At 37.8% G+C, this 17063-nt stretch overlaps 2 protein-coding genes, 2 long non-coding RNA genes and 1 pseudogene across 21 annotated transcripts; 1 reads left to right on the top strand and 4 right to left on the bottom strand.

Annotated features, from left to right (window-relative positions):
* Positions 1-198: 198 nt before the first annotated feature.
* On the top strand, positions 199-4664 carry LOC116916924. Of its 10 annotated transcripts, none has more exons than XM_045168634.1 (12): positions 199-356; positions 424-643; positions 695-766; positions 931-1064; positions 1126-2476; positions 2632-2737; positions 2804-3053; positions 3112-3125; positions 3205-3241; positions 3308-3590; positions 3668-4189; positions 4255-4664. In XM_045168634.1, the coding sequence occupies exons 2-5, from the start codon at positions 448-450 to the stop codon at positions 1912-1914; spliced, it is 1191 nt and encodes a 396-aa protein (XP_045024569.1). In that variant the 5' UTR covers positions 199-356; positions 424-447; the 3' UTR covers positions 1915-2476; positions 2632-2737; positions 2804-3053; positions 3112-3125; positions 3205-3241; positions 3308-3590; positions 3668-4189; positions 4255-4664. The 10 variants fall into 10 exon arrangements, with proteins under 10 accessions (XP_045024569.1, XP_045024568.1, XP_045024567.1 ...); XM_045168633.1 differs by having other exon boundaries at positions 2804-3125; positions 3668-3734; positions 4046-4189; XM_045168632.1 differs by having other exon boundaries at positions 2804-3125; positions 3668-3734; positions 3995-4189.
* A 651-nt stretch (positions 4665-5315) lies between these two features.
* On the bottom strand, positions 5316-6879 carry LOC116916923. 3 transcript variants are annotated; one of them, XR_004390914.2, is made up of 8 exons: positions 6826-6879; positions 6640-6761; positions 6417-6573; positions 6234-6358; positions 6101-6173; positions 5955-6040; positions 5818-5894; positions 5316-5723 (listed from the first exon to the last, which is right to left on the bottom strand). It is a non-coding gene; the product is annotated as an uncharacterized LOC116916923 (long non-coding RNA). The 3 variants fall into 3 exon arrangements; XR_006642797.1 differs by having other exon boundaries at positions 6234-6320; XR_006642796.1 differs by having other exon boundaries at positions 6417-6552.
* A 1285-nt stretch (positions 6880-8164) lies between these two features.
* On the bottom strand, positions 8165-9872 carry LOC116915311 (annotated as a pseudogene).
* Positions 9873-10840: 968 nt separating this feature from the next.
* LOC116916922 lies at positions 10841-12776 on the bottom strand. Of its 7 annotated transcripts, none has more exons than XR_006643634.1 (7): positions 12609-12775; positions 12409-12526; positions 12166-12329; positions 12081-12106; positions 11459-11996; positions 11059-11313; positions 10841-10994 (listed from the first exon to the last, which is right to left on the bottom strand). It is a non-coding gene; the product is annotated as an uncharacterized LOC116916922 (long non-coding RNA). The 7 variants fall into 7 exon arrangements; XR_006643635.1 differs by having other exon boundaries at positions 11459-11595; positions 11787-12106; positions 12609-12773; XR_006643637.1 differs by having other exon boundaries at positions 11459-12106; positions 12409-12547; positions 12609-12776.
* A 1265-nt stretch (positions 12777-14041) lies between these two features.
* LOC116916921 (parafibromin) lies at positions 14042-16501 on the bottom strand. Its single transcript, XM_032922228.2, has 9 exons — positions 16243-16501; positions 15762-16187; positions 15441-15693; positions 15168-15372; positions 14858-15104; positions 14686-14784; positions 14490-14620; positions 14273-14414; positions 14042-14209 (listed from the first exon to the last, which is right to left on the bottom strand). The coding sequence occupies exons 1-9, from the start codon at positions 16371-16373 to the stop codon at positions 14173-14175; spliced, it is 1671 nt and encodes a 556-aa protein (XP_032778119.1). The 5' UTR covers positions 16374-16501; the 3' UTR covers positions 14042-14172.
* Positions 16502-17063: the final 562 nt, after the last annotated feature.

Below are 17063 nucleotides of genomic sequence, written 5' to 3'. Positions count from 1 at the left end.
CTTAGAGAATTTTCAAACCGTTGACAGCATTCAAGGGGGTTTTTAGCTCATAGTTCACCCAATTGTCCACCAGGCAGCGCTGATCATAGGTGACCACTGGCTTCAGCCGAGATAGCCGATTCCAACCATCAGTTCCCCCACCATACTAATACACCATGCCAGTAGGCATTGTTTGGTTCTCTATAGTAAACGCCATCTCTTGAGCTTGTGAGAAAATGTTACCTTCGGATCAGTCGTCAACGGTTTTCCATTAGTCGTACTGAAAGTTTGAACACATCAATGGCGTCGTTTGGTTGACGCCTTGATAGCGTCTTTCCAAAAATGGTGAATAAATTGTGCTTCAAAAAATTGCTCAGGTTGTAAATGTGCTTAAAGTATACTTAAGCAAATGGAGACTAATACTTTCCTTTTTATGTTTCTCAGATTGCCGGGCACACTGTCTACCACATGTTCTATCAGAGAGTATTTGAGCATCAAAGGTTGCTTGGTTTGAAATTGGTTCCCAAGTTAAAACTTGCTCACATTTGGCCATCAACCTGGCAGAGAATGACGGTAAGCTTGGCCACACAGCTGTACTCCAAACATATGGCCATGGCTTTAAAATTTTTAAGAGAAGACAAAAAAACAGCGCATTTATTCAATGGTACCTTATTAAATCTTCCAGATTTCTAAATCTAACTCATTATTTTATTAGGATCGGAAGCTACAGAAAAGCTTACAAAGCTTATTAATGACACATTTGACATTATGAATGGACGACACAAGGGTGAGTCAATTAATGGGAACAACTGGAATAATTTAGTCGAAATGGAGGGAAAGGTAACAAAGGGGAAAAAATCTGTACTCAAGACATGCTAAAAATAATAGAGTTAACTGAGGAGTGCCATCGCAATCCTGGAAAACGTCCAATAATGGCCGCATTTGCGTCAGATACGACTCTAGATGGCTGGCGCTTGTCTATCCGTAGCACCATTGACTTGACAGAAGAGTTATTGAATCCAAAAAACCCTTTAGAGAAATACGATTTCGTACTGACAGCAAAATGGAACCAAGACGCCTTAGAGGTATATATTTGTAAAAAAAATGCAAATAATCGTTTAATGAACTATCCTTTTTTGCCTATAGATGACTTTTGGGCGCATACGTTCAGTCGATACACATCCAACGGCTACAAGTTTTCTACATATTATCAGGATGATGTCATTGTACACACCCGCGAAGATACTATTGCGGAACGCAAATGTAGAAAATGATGACCATTTTAGGGTGCTCGTCGATTTTAAGGAGTGTCTCATTAAAAAATTCCGCGACAATGCTAAGGCTGCTGCTGATTTAAGGGTAGCAATGAAAGATGATTTAATGGAAGAGCTGGGAAAGCGTTACGTGAACGAGTTGCCCTTGTCCAAAGAAAATAGAATCGGTAACTTTCTCATATACGATGTAGCAGGTTACATGGTGAAAACGAGAGAAAACCTTTTCGAGTGTGAGGCATGCAGACAGACCGTAATTACCAAAGAAGCAGATCTACCAAGTGATTTTGACGCAGATGCATACACGAGAGCTCGAACCAAAGGTGGACTGGTGTTTGTCACCCTGTCAATGTACCAAACTTTGTGCGCAATTGAAAAAGTTGTCTCAAACCACTTTAAGTCACTTAATCATATTTATATCACTGATACATTCCAAGAGTGTATAGCAAAAGTTAAATTAACCAATGTACTGCCCCTTTTTTGTGATACTCATCGCCATTGTAATATGGGAACTTTAATAATGGAGTATGTAAAAGTGAGATATTATTTTGAATCTAAACGTTTGAAAGATGTTTTATTGTCCAAAGAACAAACAACAGTCCAGGCGAGTTTCAAACTGGCCAAAAATGCCCATCCAAGAAATTTAATACAAAGTAATACTTAAACTATCTTTTAATTTCTTTTTAAATATAGAGTGTGATCATACAGTACTTGAAATATTTTTTTTTCCAAACAAGAAAGATAATAACATTAATTTTGAAATGCCATCTTATTGCCATGGGCCGTAGGCCCGTAGCGAATGCCGATAGGGATGGATCCACTGTTTTGGACTTAGAATATTTTTCAAGTGGGTTTTTCATTTAGTTCAAGATCGGCCACCAGGCGTCTCTGACGATTGATAACCTTGTACCACGAAGAGGCTTCAGCTGAGATACCCTTCTTAACTGAAGAGTTGGTACACCTCCCTTTTACACCATGCTAACATTAGAAAAAGTAAAAAAATTTCATAAAGTATACTCCCGCGCCCCTAGCGGTAAGACTAAGCTTCGCCTACACGGTGAGATAGGGGATAGCGGTCTTTACTTCGTAGTCTGTGATTAAATTTAAGCAAAGGATTCCTGGTACCATAGACAACGAAGTTCTATGGTCGAAGGTCTGGAGTGCTCCATCTTTTGCCTGAAAGATGATAGATTTGTTTCACAAATGAAGTTGCATCAGGTTGCATGGTATGCCTGAAGTCCACTTGTTCCTTCTTTTTATTATGATGACAATTTGTGCTGCATTATCCATGAGCAGTGTACCTCTAAGAAGACCTGATTACTTGCAGAGAACTAGTGTTGTCCTTCTCTTTTCCCAATATATTTTATTGTATTTGATGTAGGTGAACTGTCGTACAGCTTGAACAAACTTGTTGAACTTGAAGAAACTTGTACAGCTGCGTTGCTTCCCAAACACCTATGCACTTTGAAATGCTTGTCAGTTGAATGGTACAGTAACATCCCATAAATATCAATCAACCTTCTTATTCACATTTATTTATATTTTTTTTCTAGCAAATTAATGTAAAAGATGCCAAATGTGAGACATGTGTAAAAGGCCTGATAGAATGTGTGGACCCCTTCAGTTATATGTAGATGGGAACATACAATTTGTCATGTTAGTTACACCAAGGCAGTAATAACTGTGCTGCAACCAATCTGCAAAACATGCTTGTCTGTTCATCTCAGTGACAAGATGACAAATTTATTGAGTAAATATGGCTAAGGAAGCATTGAAAAGCAAATCTGAGAAGTGTCCATTAAAGTAACTTGTCCCAGGGAGATGATCATGGCAATCCATTACAAAGATTTTTTTAATGTAGCTACTACATAGAAGGTTGGCCACTTTTTACAGTGGAAAACTGTTTGGGGTGCGACATTTAGATAAACGACTCTAAAGATTTATCATTTTGCAGGTATGGAACCAGTAAGCATCAAACAGGGAGCTTCTATGTATGAAAGGAATTTTCTTCAATATCGATACTGAGATAAATGACTTAGTTTCTCATCAACTTTCAGGATAAACGAAACCATTAACGTCTCAAAGACCACAAGGAAACCTATTACCTCTACCCGGTTCCTAATCGATGATTGCCCGGAATATAGAAAAAACAATGCACGGAAAAGTAAATTTTACAGTTGCCAACCGCATTAGTACCGCACTGTAATAAAATCTCGGTCAGTCAGTGACTCGGTGTCGCCAACGTGATACAAAGTCATTCAACTCTTTACATCAAACCTATTCAAAGAAGGATGCCTCAGGCTAGACACTATTACTCCAATTGAAAATTAATGGACACAGGTAAAAAGTTTAGAAGAGACTTTTGCTTCTAATGCAATAATAATTTCGGATTTATTTTTTTTTAAATGTTTTAACAGCACTCCTGCAGCCACCATATAGACATCTTAAAAACATATTTTTGGATATGCAACCTATGGCACTAAGGTAATGTCTCCATACTTCACATGTGAAAAAGAATGAAAATGGAATGTGATGCATAGGTAGCATAATGAGGTCAGAAGATTGCCCAACATCCATGGGAAAATGACATAGCTGATATGTATTTTGTTCTAAGAATGTTGAAAGTCTATTGTGAAAGGTTTCAGATAGTTGTACTGACACAACCTTTCTTTTCTAGAACCAGCTACATTTAGTAGGTTGGCTTTATTGGAGAACTTTATTGACATTTCCCGCATATTTTTAAGACATCTAGGGGTGAAATAACTAACTCCGTAGAATTTTTATGGGTATGCCAGCTGTTGCGTCAGCTGTTTCATTTCGCGTGGCTTCGGACTGAGGATGGTTGCTGAAACGAACGTCTCTCTTCTTGAAATTTTACCACCGATTCCGTGTGTTTTGAGTTGCATCTTGTGAATTCAATCAATGCAGAGTTGTTCAAGGTATTATGGCAAAAATTCATGTAAAAGAAACATCGTATTACTTATATTTTAAATTTTTAAAGTAGGAATATAGCTTGGCTATGCTTGCACGTTTTTCATCTTCGTTAGTCTGATATACCCATTTTGTTTCAAAGGTGATACGTGAAAAGAGTAGTTCTTTATAATCTTGTTCTCTATCTAAATCTCTTAGATTCTTGGAGGTGTCATCAGGTGATTTTAGAATTTATTGTTAATAGTTTAAGTTTTTTAAATCATGCTTTCAAGTCTTAGGGATGTATCTGATGTACTGTGGTGGCTGCAAAATCATTCAATGACTTTGTTCAATCCAGGTCTTGGTTTTTTCAATAGTTATTTACTGTTTTAATTTGCTAAGAGCCAGGAGGCACCTGATGTGTTTTATTGAAGTTGGAGTCACTCGGTTACTGAAGAGAATGCCACTAATGTTGTTAGCGTAAATAAAACATATCCAGTATCATTCTTGTGTTAGTTGAATTATGACATCATTCAATGGAAACAAAGGAGTTCAAGAAGGTAATGATTAATTCCTTTTGTGATGCCACCATGTGAAGTTAGTTTGTTTCAGTCATTTTTTCCCTTTGTTTTGTGCAAAGTGACATAAAAATTTGAAGTAAAATGGAACAAAGAAAAGAATTTATTCACTGGTGTTTCACTGATTGTGAAATCTATTGAAATAAGTACTAGTGAGATGGCTGGACTTAGAGTGAAATATGTTGGGAAAACAAATAATCTAAGTTTATCTTTGATTTGCATAAATTTGAATAAGGTGAAATGAAATAAACACAAAGAATAAATTGAAATTGAAATTGTTTTTATTGTCCCACCTCCTCCCAACAATTCCACCACTATTTTACATAATAGTAAATATGCACACAAATATTTACACAAATATACATAAACTTAACTAAGTTAACCCGTTGGCTGCCAGGCCACGCAACCCGTAGGTTGCTTAAACTACAGTAACTAAGCATCACGTCTTAAGGATCGCGAACAAGGTGAGACTTGTCCGAAGACAAGTCCGGGCTGACACGGTGACGGAATCCATTACAGGGAATGCACACCCTCAGGAATCCGCCACCGCATCGACAAAGAGAAGTCCCTACTGGTGCATTGCCTAAGGCGCCTTGCGGCGAAGGCCATTGCGGCCGGTCCCTACAAGCTACAAAAAAAATGGGACGCAAACGGGGTGGCAGCCAACGGGTTAACTTAAACATAACAATGCAAAATGAAACAATACCAGATCGACGATCCACGGCGACCAGGTAGACAAAAAAGGCGAAAACGACGAGACGGAGATAAAGGCGAAGACGACCAAGAGGACGAAACGGAGACGAAGGCGAAGACGACCAAGACGACGAAACGGAGATGAAGGCGAAGACGACTAAGACGACGAGACGGAGATGAAAGCGAAGAGAACCAAGACGACGAGACGGAGATGAAGGCGAAGACGTCAACGAAGACAGCGATGAGGTGAAGTCGTAGACAACAACGATAGGAAGACGAAGAAAATGTAGTTCTAAATAGATTAAATCAGAAAAAAAAGAAGTAAGTGATTTTGAGCGGAAAAGGGAATTCGTCTGATAAAACGATGAAAAAGACAAAGAACTTACGCGTGTGGTCCACTGGGGGCGAAACTACCGAAATTGTCAAAACGGCAGTGTTGTACCGAAGGAAGATATTTGCAGTCCTATCACAGAAATTTTTCTTACAACACAGCAATGCTCCATAACATAGAAACTTAAAATACCAAAAAATGGAGATGTTAAAGCCTATCCATGTGAGCTGACTAAGTACCGGTGAGAAGAACAGCAGGATTAACAGTGAAGATTTTCCCTTTATACAACAAAGATTTATTAAAAATGAGAAATCCAGATAATCCACCAAATTATCTACCATGGAAAGGCAATGTCAATGAACCTTAATTCAATGTTGGCATTCAGCAGACTAAGAAGGGATGAAGAGAAGCCTGTGTAGAGAAAATTGTTACAGACGTGTGTAATGGAAGATAATTAATGTTCTGAAATACCACAATGAAGAGCTGAAGGGTATGGATGATGGTTGGCTAATCAGAGAAACTTGGAAATCTGGATACCTGGGATGCTGAGGGCTGATGCTTAGGAACACAAAGTAGAAGAAGACTCCTGTTGTTGACTGACAAGAGAACACATCACTAAGCTTAAACAAAAGGCTTGAGGTCCATTAACAGTACTTGAACTGGATGGTGATCTTCATGTAAGCAATAGTGGCCTTCTTAAAGTGTCTGGATCTCTTGTGGTATATTGATAGCAGGAATGCAGGCTGCTGGGTGCTGGTTCAGCAGCTGGCATAGCTGACAAGGCGAAACACTACCACATACGAAAAGCAATCTATTTCAAGGGTTTCCTTTTCAATACATACCCAACGATAGCAATACTGAATAGATAACCACATACCGTAAATTTTCTGAAGAAAAATCTGTTGAAACACATAACAGGGTAACTTAACAAACACCCATTTAACTTGTTACTCATAAACTTCATCATAGACCCACATCAACGCCATCTAGAGTTTCCGCCTAGAACCAAAAATTATATTTTACTTTGAATGTTGAAATAAGTACAATACTTGCTTTTAAGTACTTGAATTTTGCTAATCTCTGATAGCTGAATTCCAATTTCAGGCATAACATCCTAGAATATCAACTATTAGTTGCAGCACGAAACGCTAAACATTTGTAGGTAAAACTGTCGTAGCTCGTAGGATCAGCCTGTAGTGTTGAAAGCAAGAAAAACACGGAATAATAGCTACCATACACTAACGCATGTGAAAAAAAGTATTTGAAATTGTTAGAATAATACAGCTCATTTTTTATTTTTGTCAGATTGTCACGAAAATTTTCCGGAAGTAACCGGAAGTAGCCAATTTCTCCGGAAATAGTGATCCCATAACAAAACGAGTAGGATTGTCGTGATCCTTATTAAATTTGGGTTGGGAATGACTTGTTTTCAGCCAAAAGTTGGATTTGACAAAAATCAAGATTTTTCAGGAAAATTTGCGATTTTTGACGATTTTGGGGTATTTTGAGTTGATACTTGGAGTCGACCCCAAATTTGACGAGGATCACGAAAATGTGAATCTTTTTTCTGACAGACCAACAAATAAGGAGTTAATTGGCATTTTAAAACCGGAAGTTGAAATTCTGGAAATCTAAAAAATGAACTTTGTTCTCCTTTAAATGGTTAACACGATTTTGATAGTTGTAAAATTAAACTGCAGTTAATATAAGTTATGCGGTGTTTTAAAAGTTCTAGAAGTACGATTTCAGTTCTGACACCTAAATAGACTTGAATCGAAAAATCATATATTTAAGACGATTATACCACTTACTTACTTGGTATTTAGTGAAAGCCTGCAACCGAAATATGACAGTACTTGTCAAAACAAAGTTTCGGGTTCTACTAGTATCTGGCTGGATGCAGCTAGACTGCGCAGGACTCTTTCAATGGTTCCTCAGCTCACCCTCCACTCATCCATCTATTGGTATTCTTCTTGGTTTAACCAAAAAGTATCAATCAATCAATCCCCCAGAAAAGTGAAGATCACCTCTGGGTTTTAAGAATAAAGATTGGGTGCCACTGCTAAACGCCACCTGCCAGTTCCAAGCACAAATTCATTGGGCAAAGCAAAGGAAAAAGTCAATTCTTAAGACCATCATCTGACACTTCAATAAGCAGTACCTCTTCCACTACCAAAGACGTCTTAGCTTTTAGAAGCCTAAGTACCCTTTCCTGCAGTCATACTTTATGGTACCACCCTGAATAGATTTCAACAATTTGCGAACATAAACCATATTTTCTGAATGTTCAATTTCAGGAAATGGCATAACGCCTTGAATAGCCTTCGGAGAGCAACAACAACCCACCTAGCTGCACATAAAGAATGTTTAATTTGTTTGACGAAAACCAAATGCACCCATTATTTCCGACAAGTGTGCATGTATATTAAGGAATACTCAATAAGTCATCACGTGAATTTTTCCTAAGAAGCGAGTTTAAGAGATTTTCACGAGACGAAAAAGCTGATTAATTTTTCAATTTCAAAAGTCTATACTGAATCCACTATTATAATATATCCTATCTAAATCTGGTCAGTGATACAATTCCGCATCCGTGTCCTGTAAAGAGTGGCGGAGATCATTTGCCTAAGCAACGTTCGTAAATCAAATCATTCCCACTCCGTTGTCCATTGTGGTTTCGCTGTCAGATCATACAAGACCCTGAAAATTCCTGGAACAGTTAAGACGGCTTCAACCATCTTGTCTACAACCTAATAAGCGGTATCCATGTTTACAGCAAGATCTGTTTAAAATTGTACCCACTTTTTACGTACCTCTTGGGGCAAATGGGTATCAGGAATTGCAGGAAGTCCAGTCATAAAATCCTGTTAAAAGAATGATTGAAAAACGACTGATCACTGGCATGATGGAATGCGTTGACTCGAATCGCGATCAAAGTGAAAAGGATCAAGACGATTGGCATCTGCGCTAGCTTCTTATAGCAACCCGAATCCCGTAATATTTTATTTGACAAATAATTCGCTTCCCTCAAGATCACCAAAATGTCACTCGTTAAGTAGCTAGGTGTAACGTCTATCACCGATTCACGCACAGCCTTTCCGAATATGTAGCAAACACGATTGGCACTATGGCACAACGCTGTGTTAAGCGGGCCTAGGTGGCTAGATCATTCCAGTTTGGTTGTGTCTGATCAGAGCTCAGTTCTACGCAATAGCTATAAGTTCGGCAATCTCCCTGCAAGGAAGAGAACCATCTTCCTTGCAGGGAGATGGTCAACCAACCAACTCCGCCAACAAAACGTCTAAATTGCGAAGCTCTTGTACCTTAACACCGTAAATGCGAATAGGCAGTAGCGTGGCAACATACCGGTTGCGTCTGGACCGTTCCTCTAGAACAAGACACTCTTCTTCCGACGTCACGATCTCAAACCGATTGAGCAAGACATGTTCCTTAGCTGCCATGTTAGCATAATCGACCATAAAACGAATCAGCACTTGCGTCTTGACGAAATAAGCTTCCGTAAACAGTTCTTCGGCATAAATGATTCGAATTGACAAACCGGGTGACGTTCCAGTAATTCTGTGGACAGACCCAGCTCGCGACCTAAGACCTTACTTCATCTATATGGATGTCTGTTGGGAAAAATTGCAAAAAGAGTAAAGATCTTACTGGAATACCACAACGCAATTACCTTTAAGAGGTTCTACTACACGGCCGTAAATGAGCAACTGACGAACCATTTCGGAATCGTTCTGATGAGTCTTTATGGCATCAGCGCGCGAAAAAGCCATATGCGAAGCGGACTCAATTAAATCCGGTATCAAAGCAACTGTAATATTTTCATATATGATGACAATGAATATTAGGCAATATAATACATGCAACAACAAAAAAGAGAAGTTTGATACCTTATCCGAGAAGTAGATTATCCCAAGTGACATTTAAATCGTTAGCCATTCTATCTACCCCTTTGACAAACATATCGCCAATAATTCGACGTTCTTCTTCCGGATTTACAGTCCGACACAATGACAAAGTTTGGCGACCAAGCAGGTTGGTGGAAACGTAGAAAGTCAGTCTTGCTTTAACAACCCAAAATAATTCGAAGCATCAAATCTGATCGCTGGTACGACAATAGAAATGAGAAGCCCCTGTCTGGAAAAGAACTCGGTCATAGAACAAGAATGTTAAACCATAGAATTTGAGATGTGACAGGACGACGTATCACTTAATCTCGTAAAAATTTAAAAAAATTTAAATTAAAAAAAAAAAAAATTTCGGCCAATTATAAGATTCTAAACGGTCCAGAAAAGTATCTTAAATTACCCGAAGATTGAGCCCAAGTTGCTGTAAACTAGTGACGACTTACTCGGATTCGTCTTTACGCAGGAAACCGTTATCGATATGGATGTCATGCACTCGCGATGAGTTGTCACTCTGTAGAAGTGCTTTATGGAGAAGGGCAGGACAAACGGCGGAATCGAATCCACCGCTTACCAGTTGAGCCCGAGCTTATTACGTCCGACAAAAAAAAAAAAAAAAAAAAAAAAAAAAAAAAAAAAAATATTAAAAAAATTATTTATTTATTTTTAAATGATATTTTATTAAATTATTTTTTTTTTTTTTTTTTTTTTTTTTTTTTTTTTTTTAAAAAAATTTTTTTTTTTTTTTTTTTTTTTTTTTTTTTTTTTTTTTTTTTTTTTTTTTTTTTTTTTTTTTTTTTTTTTTTTTTTTTTTTTTTTTTTTTTTTTTTTTTTTTTTTTTTTTTTTTTTTTTTTTTTTTTTTTTTTTTTTTTTTTTTTTTTTTTTTTTAAAAAAAAGGGGAAAAAAAGAAAAGAGAAAAAAAAAAAGGAAAAGAGTTAATTTATTTTTTTTTTTTTTTTTTTTTTTATAAAAAAAAAAAATTTTAAAATTATTATTAAATATTTAATATTTATTTTTTTTTTAAAAAAAAAATTTTTTTTTTTTTTTATTTTTTTTTAAAAAAAATTTTTGTGTTTAGTAAAATGGGGGGGGGGGGGAAGAAAAAAAATATTTTTTTTTTTTTTTTTTTATGAGCCCCCCCAAAAAGGAAAGGGGGTGTATTTTTTCAAGGGGTTTATAGCAGATCGTAGTCTTTACCTCTTAGTCTGTGGCCGGACGTATGGATACACTGCTGCTCGCATTTCTCCAATGTGAAAACTCCTTGCAACTCACAGATGTCGAACAAGAAGTTATGCAACATTTTTCGTCCTGTAATTTTACACCAGCCATTAAAATCAATGTTTCGCACTCAATGGAAAGGAAACCAACATACCTTTTTCAGTAAAATCAACTTCAGGAAGGAACTGGACTCCGTTAAGATGGCGTTCAGTATCAACTATGGCGGAAATAACATGACGCGAATATTTTGCGATGCAACGCAACCCTTCTTCAACCTATTCGACGCTGTCACCACGGGTCAGCAATACCAGTTGCCGAGTCTCTAAGCCTTTAAACAATGGGCACTCCTTTTCTTCTTGGATCTCGAATTGCCCATCTTCGCGAACATTTCTTCTCTTCAGCGTTCCACCTTAACAAAACAAAAAACTAAATAAATAAATAAAATAAAAATAAATAAAAATAAAATTCAAAAAAATTTTAAAAAACGTTCTTATTATTTTATGACAAGTTAAATGCTGCTGTGAAATAAGTTGAATAATAAAAAATTTATATACAACAGAATTGGTTCCCTAATTCCTTGTTGAGCAATTGCATGCATAAGAGCATAACAAATTCCCGGCACTGGAAGACCGCAAGTAAAGATTGCTGGGTCGTATATTAGGGGCCTCCGCTGCGCAAACTGAGTTGGGACCTGTTCAAAAGTAATGTAAAATTCATTTTCGGCTCAACCATTTCATTAACTTGACCCTGAATCTATGTATACACTTCCAGGTTTTCTAAAGTTAAGTGTAACAATATCATTAAGCAAATAAGCCAACTAAAATATGTCTGATTTGTTTTTGGTTTCAATGTTTAACTCCTAAAATTATAATAGCTTTATACCCTTGTTGAAGCAAAAGGGCAGCTGGGGTTTTGAGGGCTAGAATATCAGGTTTTACACATTGTTCTCTGACTCTGCAATCAATAACATAAAATATAAATTTTTTTATTAATAAATTTTTTATATCATTATCAGCCATGGCTTTGTGGATCAGTGTCTGCCTGGGAAGCTGAAGATTGTGGAATCAATCTCCACTTGTGAAAACAATTGATCTAAAGGAATAGGTCATGTGTTGTTTCATTTCACCAATTTACCATTTGTTTTACAAAACTAGTAACGGGAAATAAAAAATTTACCATACTCCAACTTTAGGTATTTCCTGCTAATTTAAGAATACCAAAAAAATCATGTTATTAAAATGATTACAGATTTGTCAAATACCTTAAACATTTTTTTACAATCTTTCCAAGGACACTTGGTTGGCGTCAAGACATGCTATGTTCCTTGCTCCAAAAAGCAGGAAAATATTTGATAGAAGAGTCATCTAAAGACAGTCCACGGCTACAAATTTCCTCAATGGAAGAGTCTTTTAATACTGTGTAGTCCTATGTTCAATGACAGTTTAGCTATTATAAATATTTGTCACAGATTTCCATGTGAAAGCCAAATATAAAACAAAGTTACTGTTCATAGGTCATTTCAAGATTGCTTAATGAAGCTGGCATTGTGCAGATCAGCATGGTGAGCAGATTTTTCCACCATCTATTTTTGCACACTGCAGGGCTGCAGATAGGAACTGCACCTAAAGATATGGAAACATTGTCTGACAGCAAATAATAACTGAAAGGAATAGCATACAAATTAGCAAGTATACTGTACTGTACCATTCAAATGAAGTCTAGTTGCAAAACGTGTTAAACATTTCTGAACCACCCCAAAAGCCTAAACGGGTGTGCCTAAAACGCAAAAGCGAAATGCGAGAGACGACGAACGTCTATAACGGGAAACGCCGTGCAAATCAAGATGGTTTGTTAAATTGTTATGCGGTTTAGCCGCTGAATGGCGTTTCATACTTTCATTCCCATGCTAAAGTGCGAAACAGCGTTGCGAAACAGAATGCTGCTGGATGGCTGGCAAAAGCGCGAAATGTTAATATTTCAATTACGTTTAGTTTACCAATTATTCATTACAGTAAATATTTTAATTATAATTTATCAGTAATTTATCTCTTATTTTCCCCTGATGTCTTTTTGGTTGGAAAAGGAAAGACAGTTACATGAAAGTCTAGGGATCGGCCCCGATTAGCCATAATCGGGTTAACCGCCCCGCCCCGCCCCGGGAAAAGGCAATCAGGGCTGAATCGGGGTGCGATTTCGTCAGCCAGGGCGGGGCGGGGCAAAAATCAAGGTTAACCCGCTTGCCCCGACGCCATTTGCAAAAATGGCGCCAGAATTCAAACTATGAATTTGGGTCGGGTTTTTATCGGGGCAACCGGGGCGAACTCCCCGATTATCATCATAATAATCGATTTCGAAATCAAACACAAAGTACATCCATTAGCTCCGCTCCATCTTTACAGATGGTCCATAGTGCTTTAATTATTTGCAGATTATTTGAAGATGGATTGTCACTTGGCGATGCAGATACTCTACAAATTTACCGAAATAAACAGTTAACTAGAGAACAGGAGTTGTTATTTAAAGGTGGGTCACATGGAGTTCCGAATTTTTATTTGACGATTATTTCAAAATCCCCACGTAAAAAGAAACTTGAATTTCATGATTTTCGTTCATATGTTACGAATGTTACCATACTCACAAGCAGTCGTTATTCAAGATTGAAGCTAACCCACGAAAGCGGATTTACGATAATCCCGAAGAGGGTTATAATTTTTATCTGGAAAAGGGGGAGGGGGCCTCCGAATTCTTACATTATAATCGCGGAGAGCGCGACACTATGTCACGTTGTATGATGAGAAAGAGAAGTGGGTAGAAGAACCAAACAACGTAAAAAACTGTTAGACGTCATACATAGATGGCCTCCAATCGAAGAGTGATTCTGGGATTTTATTTTTACTTTTTAGATAAGGTGCTCCCTCTGCGCTTCCTACAGCCGAAACCGGGGAGAATGAGAGAAGCTTTATCAAGGAGTGGGATAGACACAACTATTAAAGGGAAACTCCGCTACAGAGCTCCTGTTCATCCTTAAATCAACTTTAACACGAAGATGCTTAAAAGGAACAGTTAGAAAACGGAAATGTGACAATCAAGACACCAGCAACATTTCCGAAAAATCTGCAAATAATCAATAATCAGACTGTATGTGAACAGGTTGGTGTATCACAAAATCAAAGTGTAAAGACATTACAGAAGGTACCAACAAATTTTTGAAAAGATAACGCGCTCTAGTTAGAAAAATTTTGATACCGTATACATGGGAAAGCAGGTATCAAAAACGAAGATGTTGTTTATTTTTTAACATATGCCTGTAAATTAAAGGTGAAGAAAGTATCGTTAATACGAAGGATTTGATAAATTTAAATTTTTACTTGTCGAGCTTCTCCCAGAACGTCATTAGGGCAGCGCGATCGAGATGCCGTTTAGTCCTTGAAAGCGAAATCACATTAACGGCCCATTTTGCTACGTTTTGATCCAACGGTATATCATCCCACTTAACGTGGAAGGCGCAGACTTTTTATTTGAAAAATAAAAACAGAGAGGGAAATGATTTTGAAAATGCAATACATCTTGCAGCAGTGGTCCTACCTTGAACGAAGATCTCTACAGGATTTCCAGACCACGGCCAACCTTTAAATTGCCAGGCAGGACCCATAACAAAGACAGCTACGACTCGATCCCAATCGCCAGGAGCTAGTTTTTGAGGGCTGTCGATTACCCTGCAGTTGAAAATATCAAACAAAGTTATTCCAACTCTGCAGAAAGCATTAAAAAGAGCAGATACCGATATGGCACTGTTAGATTTCCTTCTTTGCGTCGCTGAAGTAGAATCTCATTGTCTCTTCTACAACCCTGCTGCCTTTTCTCTTCTGTGCTAAAAAACCTGTTGAGGGCGTAGACGAAAATAAGTTTACAAATCGCGAAGAAAATAAAAAAACGTGTGAGAGCTGTTTTACTTTAGATCTTGTAAGACGTCCTTTGCGTTGAACATGGTTATAAGAGAGGAGTTGGCAGATGGAATGATAATAATCGGTGTTCGAGACACTCGCTTGGTTGGGCCAGTTGAAGGGCGTGGTTGGGCGACTGCTGCCGGGGTAGCCGCAGTCGGTGCCGCTGCCTTGCGAGGTTGTGTTCCTTCAGTAACCGACTTCAGCGTCATGCCATGATATGTGCCAGTGGTATCGATCTTGAAACCCTCCGTTTCTAATACAAAGAGAGGGCATGAATGAATTGATTATTTAACTGCATTAAACTTTTGGTAAGTACCTTCTTTTCCTCGGAATCTTTCTTGGTCGTAACGACTGTAAACTGGACCTTGTTGTTGAACCGGGGGTCCCATTCCAGAAGGGCCGCCGCCTGGTGGGAGAACGGTCCGCCCAGCTCCTGGGGCTACTGAGCTGTGACCCCTTAACTTACCATCTTCTCGAGCTTTAAGACTTTGCAGAATGGCAAAAATGTTTTTCGAGAAAACCTATCGATAAGTTAGGAAAAAACTGAAATACTTTAAGTGGAAATTCAATTGATCATACGCTCGCTTACTTTGCCAGAGCTCTGTAGGACCGAAGTTCGATTCCTCCATTGCCTCTCGCGATTTAAGATATCCTTCGTAACATCAAAATCATAATCAAGCATTCCTCTAAGTTCTGACGACGAACTTCCTGCCAAACCAAGGGACGATCCAAGCCCCAAACCCATATCTTCACTGTCCCCTTTGATGGTTTTTCGTTTATTGGCAATACGCTTGGCTTTGAGGGAAGCAATTGTTTCAATTGACATAGCCTCTGACAATGACCTAGCAAATTCAATGAATAAAATATGTGACATTTTATAATTTTATTTAAACAATATTTTAATATTTACTGGATTTTGTTCACATTAATCAGGCTGTCTTGGCGTGGAGCTTCTAGACGGGCAGCCAATACTTCCTTCACTCGTTGCATCTGTTGGTCTTCCAAGCGTGGTTTCTTGCTTGCCGGAACTTCATTATCATCAACACCAATTCCACTTCCTATACCTAGCCCTGAACCTCCAGCTTGGGCAGTTCCTGCAATTCTACGAACTTGAATTGGAATTTCAATAGGGGCAGCCTTATCTATGGAGGCGGAAGCAGCTGTCTCTCCATTTAGGTATGCCAGAAGATCTTTACGATCTGGACGTCTTACAACTGGAATGCTATCAGCAGCAGCTTGACGCACATATACAGGGTGCTGAAGTTGAACATTTTTAAGGAGAAATAGGAGACACTCCAGTGTATAGTAATCCCTGGGGGCGCCATCTTTTCCGGAACTATAAAAAATGTATTAATAAAGCTTTAAATATACTGCCACAATGAACAACTTGCCCGTAAATGAGATAGTTTGTCTTGACGGTTTTCGGCCAAGAGAATTCACCGAAAATGATTTGACCCTCACGCTCGATAATTTCTTTTTTATTCACATTGAATTGACGCAGTAAACTCAGGGGATCCGCCATTCTTCACGTATTAATAGCAACTTTTGATATCTTAAACAATCATGTAAGATATTTGTGAAACTGAAACTCTATTTTCAGGTCGGGAACAGACTTATTTCGGAAACAACATATGCAAAGCATTTGTGTCGTCTGCTTGTTGCCAAATTTGTATTATTAAATTTATTAACAGGAAAACAAATTGTTTTTTTCTTTTAAGATAAAGTTTCTTATCAGTAAAAAAACGAAAGGAAAAGAAATTTGATTTAAAAAAAATAGCATCCGAAACAAGCACTCTCTTACCAATAGCAATATGCAATATCATTATTTATGGTTTTCCTACTTTTTCCTTTTGGGCTCCTTCCGTTTCCGTGGCTGTTCCAGATCCAGAGTCATAGATTACAATAAAATTGAATGTAATAGAGAGAGATACTACGAGTATGACTACGAGTTTTCTATAATTAAGAAAATGTTATTAAAATGCTTAGTTTTTAGTTGACGCATATATCTTGGAATCCTAATTTTCGTTTGCTAATTCTTCGCCTGGAATCTGGAAAGTGGAAACTGGATTACTGGAAAGTGGATTTGGAAATGGAAACTGGAATCTGGATTCTGGATTCTGGTCTCTGGATTCTGGAATAGGAATACTGGTATCATAGTCATGGAAACCATGACTCTGCTCTGCTGGTATTACCAGAGTCATAGAGGGGATTA

Source organism: Daphnia magna, linkage group LG2 (assembly GCF_020631705.1).
Source record: "Daphnia magna isolate NIES linkage group LG2, ASM2063170v1.1, whole genome shotgun sequence".
NCBI lineage: Eukaryota > Metazoa > Arthropoda > Branchiopoda > Diplostraca > Daphniidae > Daphnia > Daphnia magna.
Note: the sequence above shows the minus strand (reverse complement) of the source record. Positions and strands in the feature narration are given on the sequence as shown.